This window comes from Zingiber officinale, chromosome 2A (genome assembly GCF_018446385.1).
Source record: "Zingiber officinale cultivar Zhangliang chromosome 2A, Zo_v1.1, whole genome shotgun sequence".
Classification (NCBI taxonomy): domain Eukaryota; kingdom Viridiplantae; phylum Streptophyta; class Magnoliopsida; order Zingiberales; family Zingiberaceae; genus Zingiber; species Zingiber officinale.
Genome location: NC_055988.1, coordinates 1,915,067 through 1,922,464, shown reverse-complemented (window position 1 = coordinate 1,922,464; position 7,398 = coordinate 1,915,067). Strand labels below are relative to the sequence as shown.

The following is a 7,398-nucleotide window of genomic DNA, read 5'->3' as shown; positions in this document are numbered from 1 at the left end:
GTTATTCCATCTTCTTCTTCTTGTCAGTGACTGACTTGAGCATCAAAGGGTCCACACCGGGACCCCTTCCCTAGCCCGGTAGTAACATTTCTTGTATTGCAAAACGGAGCAGGGTCCACGTCCATTCAACGTAGCAACCACATCCCCAGCTTTCTGTCTCCACGATTTTCAGACAAGATCATTATCCTTCTATTAAAGTCATAATAATTGAAAATTAATGACAAAAATACAGAATTTACACTAAATAATCTCATGATAACTGATTCTTAAAAACAAAGTTATAAAACAAAACAAAATAGTTCAATGTGAAGTCTAGCTTGGATGTTCTAGCAAATGCAATTAATCAAACCTAGAATGATGGCCGACTGTTATCGCTAAAAACAAAACCTTTACAAAAGCAATTTGCTATAACTAATCTTTATGTGCAAGACATTCGAAATAAGAACAAACCAAACAAATAAATAATTGTTTGACTAGATTAGACCAATTTCCGGTCTGGGGATTGATTAAAATTAAAATAAGAGCCAAAACCACATGAACCAAGAAGGTAATATATGATAAACAATGTGATGGCATGCATAAGCAGTGACGTACTCCCCTGATCAAAAGATAGAATTAAGTGCATCAATAGAAAAAAGAATAGATTCTTGGGGTGGTCCAAAGACTTTGGACTTTTGCATAAGAAAAAAAAATTAAAAGTTGCTGGGGCTGCCACGTCTTTTACGTTGATTAAGAGTTACTCACGGTCACGGCTCCAGTACTTCTACTTATGCCCATTTAATTAATACCAGTTTCATTAAGTAAATAAATATTCATACCTACCATATAATAAATGAATAGATAATTTAAGTACCTAAATAAATAGATACCTGACAACATCTGCACGACTATTTATAAAAAAATACAAATGTTATAAATGGCTTTACTTTTACTTTTTGAATTGCTAATATTATAACAAAATTAATAAGATTGTATTATAAGAGATAAAGTTACTATTTATACATTATAATAGTAGAATTATTATTACATGATTACTATAATTTTAATATTTATTATATATTTTAATGGTGGGTAAGTATCCCTATATATACCTACAAATGCACAAGGTTTCAATATCTAAACTTGACCTGTTTAAGTCCCGGTTAAATGGTTCCCATGATTGGAGCAACAAAAAGAATCTTGATAAAGTTTTTCCGTGGATTTTTAAACTTACCTGTTGTCTGGGCCAAACTGAAGAACTTCTCGAATGAATTCCCAGCTTATACCTGCATCACATAGTAGAAGTTAAAATCTCTCTTCTTTCAACAAGTATGACCAGTTTAGCATAACTTAATTGTGTTTGATAATAGTACCTTTTCAGTGGCCTGCATTAATGAGATGGTTGCAAAACAAAGTTTAGGCACAAGCGGAAGCGGTCTCACAATTTTCGGTGAAAGAATTGACAAATAACAATTTACTTTGTTTATGACCGAAAGCAATGGTCAATCAATATTAAAGGCTCTTGAACGCATATATTCTGAGATGTCAAATATATAATACAGGCGCAACATTGCATAAGACAGTGATATAAGAGGACCAAACACCACCAAATAATAATTTTTTTGCGAACAAGTGCGACCTCTCACTCTGCTGACACTGGTGTGGGTAAGCATTCCTTGCTTTGATTTCAGACAAACAAATCTGCTCCTCGTTGGACACTAATGAGATGGGTTTCCAAAATAGTACTTTGGTGCGGCACCATGGGAGAAATGGAGATGGTTGGTTGCCGAGGCTGGAGTTTGCAGCGGAGGAAGAGCAGCTGTCACCTTGTTAGTAGGGAATCCTGATGATGCTGCAGAAGAGAACATTGGAAATGGAGAAGGCACATTTGTCGGCCAACTCAACATCGGTAGAGTTTGGAAACCAATAGCAGGTCTCTTGTCATTCTCTCTCACCTGCAATAGTGGGAAAATGAACTCAGAACTCCGAACTCCTATTAAACATGATATTTGACAGAATGGAGAACTGTCTCACATAAAGTTCAATATTAAACTTGTTATTGACTATAGAACAGTGTAGGCTAATTTGATCCATCCAATTAATGTAAGGACCAAGTAAAAGTATTACTCGACCCATTTCAGAAAGGTAATGTTTGGTTCACAGTTCAAACGATGAAGATTTGAGATTGGAACATAGTCATCCGATTATCTATTGTGTTTCCTATTTTTTCAGTTAAATTAAATGAGGTGTGCAATCACTAGAGTTGGGTGTAACCATAGCCTTTTCAGAATACAATTAATGTGTCACATAAAGGATTCATGTGAAATAGCTCCAAAGCTATTCCCTGACTCATAAGACAATGGGCGCTAGAGATTGAGAACATATCCGCCCTATCATCACCATTCAGTTGCAAGTGTATTTAGACAAAGCTTCATAGCTAGACACACTTCACGTTAGTGGTAATTCATGCACGAAAACCAATAAGTCAATGCTACAAAGAAATTAATTATGGTAGAAGAAACATTGTGTTGGAGTAAAGAAGTGCAGTACAATGATGAGAAAATACAAGAGACAAGTATTGGACACTCTAGCAGATATTGTTGAGAGATGATGAAAAAAGAAAATATAAGAGTAAGATTTTACCATAAATTTGAGAACCGATCAGTCGCAGAAAAAAAAATATAGCATTCTTGTGCATATTTTGTTGCATGATTTCCAAGTCCAAAATCATTTCTTCAGGAAAACTAAACAAAAATTAGTTGGGTGTGCTCTTAGCATTGAAATCTATCAGATAGTGGTCTCAGTCTCTCAGATTGCTATGGACAAATCAAAGTTTATTAGGGATCTTATAGGGAGAAAAGAAAAGGTTGTAGTAAAATGCATTTGAGAAAAGGAATGCCAAGGTATCTTAATCTGCAAACTGATTACCCTTGCCTTGCTAATGTCGAATCCTTTCAACTGGCTACTGAGTGAACATTGGTTGTCCTTGGGAGTGGGGACAGATGGTTGGCATATTCTCAAATTTAGATCAATATCAGGCCCTGCAAGAAATTCAGAAAATTCTAGATCATATAAATTGGAAATCTTCTATCAAAGAATCATGCTATTTATCTGGTGAAGCACTTAAATGGATTTTAATTTGCAAAGAATACCCTCATTATCACACTTGGAAACTATTTCTTCTTCATAGGTACTTGGATCAAAATTGGTAACTGCCTCTCTTCCATTATATTTTATGGCTGCCTTGTCATAAGCCCTAATGAAGAGAACAAAAGACAGAACAGATAGGTGTGTGAACTGAAATATAAGAAATAAAGTCTAAATAAACAATTGAGAAAAATCATAATAAGGAAAGACCTAGCAGCTTCTATCTCACTGTCAAATAGCCCAAGATATATGTACCTGCACATCATGCATAGCATTCTCGTTATTCGTTAGTAAAGAATGGTTCATTTCATGGATCTATGCGTATACCGAATGACCATGGAAACCCAAATATCACAAGTCATTCCAATTTCACTAAACATGCAATGTGTACCACTGTATGCAGACATACCTAACGGTTGTAAGCATCAAGAGGCATAAATTCAGATCTACAAAGTAGCATACATGAACAAGAACTCATCCTTATCTTCTTAAACAACTCGTGGGAGAAGGATTTAAAAACAGAATTTTCTTACTTCTTGCCAAGGAACTGCCCCATGCGGGCTTCCCAACGACCACACTTGTGCAGGGTGACTCCTCTATATTTTGAACTTCCCCTTGAGAATCCAGTGCTCTGACGACGAAGTATATGAACAAATTCTTCCTTTGACAGATTCTTCATCTAAAAAATCAAAACAAAACCACAAAAAAGGGCAAAAGTAAGCGGTTGACAAATACAATGAAGAAAATGTTTGGTTTCTTTTGCACAATAGTACCTGATTCAGATCTTCTTCATAGTCACTCAGATTGAAATTGATATCAGCGTCAACTCCCCGAAACTTAATTGCAGCTCGATCATATGCCCTGGAAATAGATGTAGATTCTGAACATTCCTGCCTAGATAAGCACGTAAAAAAAGAAAGCAATAACATTAATCTCACCTTGCAGCAGCATGAGCAGTGTCAAAGCCTCCTAATAGTGTCCAAAAATTGAAACATGCAAAAATCAGAATTTTTCATTTATGATATACCTATGAATAAGCTAATGTTTAATCTAGGAGGTAACTGCTTACCCAAGTACACTTGCTTCCCGCAGTCCCTAACCAAAGAGGCAACTGAAGTCATTTGCAAAAATCATGGAAGAATAAATAAGATTGACGAAGGCCAAGGTGCTAACCAGATATGAGATTCCCATCTCCCTGTCCTGCGATAGAATGTAACTCCTCGGTACTGAGAACTCCGGGATCTTGGCCCCCTGCGACTCTTCTTTGGCTGTTGCTGTGGCTGATGGAGCAGGTGTTGGTGATATGGAAGTCTTGATTTTGATGGTGAATCAGCTTGGCAAAAGGTGAGATCCATCAAAGGCAGCTTAGATGATGATGAAGACGATGTTGTTACAGGAACTTGACAAACATCCAAAACCACAGTCACTGGAGGAAGGAGTTGCTTGGTGATCAATCCAAGTTGTTTCTGGGCATCATTCCCATCCTCCTCATGCTCCACTTCAACTTCATTTTCATCTTCTACAGAAATGGAGCTCTTCAAGATACCAAATCTGAAGGCAGCTGTAGGTCGGGTTGAGCAAGAATCCTCTTCAGTTACGTCCGCAAAAACCGTAGCATTAAGAACAGATGAATTAGTCGTCCCAGAATCATCCATCTCCCCATCTACAAAACCCTCTGGGTCAGTCTTATCTTGAAACGCTGCCGATTCACTGGAGGATGCCAAGTTAAGGTCCAGCACCATTGCTATTCAACTGATGCTGATGAAAACCAGAAAACGATAAACTTCGACAACAGGATTCAACCTCTTCTTGATTGCAAATAACTCAGGGTCGATCCTTCAATATCAGGAAGAATAGCAAGAGAAGATAGAAGTGGAAGCCGGAAAAGCCTGAATTATTCTTACTGAACATCTACGACAAGACTTCCAATACAAAATTTGTCATATCCCACTTCAAGCTGGATTCTTTCCGCATATTAGGTGGTAATCTGTTCACTACAAAAATGACCAGAAAACTCAGTCATCCACCAAATTTTAGTACACATCATATCTACAAAAAGATCGTTCCGACTAAAGCAGTATTCAAATCAAATTTCTATATACAGACACATTAGCACACTTTTAGTCTCCCAATCAAAGAACTTATATGTTCACAATTCAACTATTGCTATTTTCTTGTACAAAATGACGATACCGGCTGTTTAGTCCATCGGCTAACCAGAAACGGTGGTGTATCCAGTCGCCGCAGCCGTAGCACAACGAAGTGACCATCCGCAACTGGTCGCCAACCGACTTAAATAAGTAACGAGAGAGACGACGAGGTTCGAGGAAAAGGAAGCGAAGAGCAGCAGAAAAAAACAATAGTGGATTCCAGATGAGGCGATCAGAAATTTCTCTCGAATACTTCAAAGTTCTCCATCGCCCAGCCGATCAACTCCCCCGCTGGATCTCTTCGCTCGCGGATTCCACCCTACAAGCTAGATCTTCCTCTAACCACCATCTCAAATCACGCGACACCAGATCCGATCGATAGTGAAAGAGACGACGAAGAACAAGAAGATCGAAGTTGCAAAAGCCAGAAAAGAAACAAAAATATATATATATATAAATATCGAAGAATACCATACGAGGCTCGACCAAAAACCCCCCGATCGACCATACCGACCGCCGACCAAAACAGCGAGGAAGAGGAACATCTGGCGACGGCAAGCGGCGGAGGAAAGAGAACTGCGGCACTACTACCGAAGCCTCCGTTGCTTGCTCTATAAATATACGCAGCGCGATGAACAAGGCGAGAAGTAGGCCGACCGAAAGAAGCCGGTTGTCCGGTCCACCTGGAGATTATCCATATACATCAGCTTTTCGTGCGGACTCATCCGGGCCGTTAAACACCCGATCGGACGGACGGGGAAGAGGCTGCGGCTTCGGATCAGATGGCTAGGTCGGTGCGGTGAGAAATGCAACGTGCCCACTTGCTAAAATAAGCCAGCGGATCATTTTTATAATCTAAAAAATCATTATTATTAACATAATGATCCCAATTAATGGGAACTAATCTTTGACAATTAATGGGAACTTGAAATGAAATGGATTATTATTTTTTAAAATATTAGAGAAAAGGTAATATGGTTCATCTTAAGCGACTCTAATGTGATATTTTTTATATTCACTTTGAATTGACCTCAAATTTATTGTGCAGATATCAAGCATCCAATCCGTGAGACTATTATTTTTTAGCATATTGACCATGAGGTTGGGTGAGAATAAATAATAACATTAAACTTCATGTAAATTTAAGATTTGATAATTGATTGAATCGCGTGAAAAAATTTTACTATTATATATTTTATTGTCTCTGGGACATGATTAAATTGGTTAGTACAGGATAAAATTATTATAATATATAAAGATTTGAATTTTGGTAAAATCAAGAAAAAAAATTCTTTTATGATCTAGCTTCTCAATTTACCTCTTCAAATGATCATAAAAAACTGGTTGAGTGGGGGTTGTTAGAGTGGTAGATTTAATATTTTATTTTATTTTTACTTGCCCTTATGACATAACTGAGTTGATTATCACATGACAAGTTTGCAGAATTGAGCAAGAGTCTAATCCCAGTAAAAATTAAGGAATTATCACCCCATGAGGTGCCCAGTTGGTTTTCACATTGACGGATTTCACTTTTTGTAGAATCTTGTTTTGTAGAACTATTACACATTTTACATCCTCACGGGATGCTCAGTTGACTAGAGAGTGACAGTTTTACTATAATGGGACAAGGGGTTAATTATTGGTGGGCGTATGCCCTCGAGGGGGAAAAACCCTCTCACCTTGTAGTCACTTGGTGGTCGGCTATAAGTTGACATCGTGATTTATCTCTCTTCACATAACCTGAAGGCGGGCTGTGAGGTGCGTCTGAGTTGAGCGTAATCACCTTTTGTTATAACTATTACACATTTTATTGTCCCCACTGGGTACCCAGCTGGCTAAAGGGAGTAAGTTTTGCTACAATGAGACAATAGGTCAACTATCAACGAGCACATGACCTCGAGGGGAAAAAAAACTTCTCTCGCCCTCTAACCATCTCCCTTCACATAACCTAAGGGCTGGTTGTGAGGGGTGCATGGTGCATACCCTCTAAAAAAACTTCTCTCATCATCTAGTCACTTGTCGGTCAACTATAAGCTGACGTCATGATTTACTTCTGATTCGGCGATAGAGGGAGGTCTACCTGACACAGAGTCAACTATCAGGGTGGAGGTTAAAGTCAAGG

At 38.1% G+C, this 7,398-nt stretch overlaps 1 protein-coding gene across 3 annotated transcripts; it reads right to left on the bottom strand.

Moving 5' to 3' along the window:
• Positions 1-1,483: 1,483 nt before the first annotated feature.
• LOC122040496 (AP2-like ethylene-responsive transcription factor TOE3) lies at positions 1,484-5,878 on the bottom strand. Of its 3 annotated transcripts, none has more exons than XM_042599829.1 (10): positions 5,748-5,878; positions 4,300-5,120; positions 4,196-4,221; positions 4,065-4,095; positions 3,900-3,987; positions 3,660-3,805; positions 3,337-3,381; positions 3,132-3,235; positions 2,908-3,020; positions 1,484-1,934 (listed from the first exon to the last, which is right to left on the bottom strand). In XM_042599829.1, the coding sequence occupies exons 2-10, from the start codon at positions 4,866-4,868 to the stop codon at positions 1,698-1,700; spliced, it is 1,359 nt and encodes a 452-aa protein (XP_042455763.1). In that variant the 5' UTR covers positions 4,869-5,120; positions 5,748-5,878; the 3' UTR covers positions 1,484-1,697. The 3 variants fall into 3 exon arrangements, with proteins under 3 accessions (XP_042455763.1, XP_042455765.1, XP_042455764.1); XM_042599831.1 differs by having other exon boundaries at positions 2,914-3,020; XM_042599830.1 differs by having other exon boundaries at positions 5,320-5,869.
• Positions 5,879-7,398: the final 1,520 nt, after the last annotated feature.

Bases quoted from the DNA above. Each gene is read 5' to 3' on its own strand.
- LOC122040496 (XM_042599829.1), bottom strand. From the start codon at position 4,868: ATGGTGCTGGACCTTAACTTGGCATCCTCCAGTGAATCGGCAGCGTTT. The intron at 4,096-4,195 runs GTAAGCAGTTAC...GGACACTATTAG, and splicing joins CGGGAAGCAAGTGTACTTGG to GAGGCTTTGACACTGCTCAT. The intron at 3,236-3,336 runs GTCTTTCCTTAT...TCTCTTCATTAG, and splicing joins AGTGAGATAGAAGCTGCTAG to GGCTTATGACAAGGCAGCCA.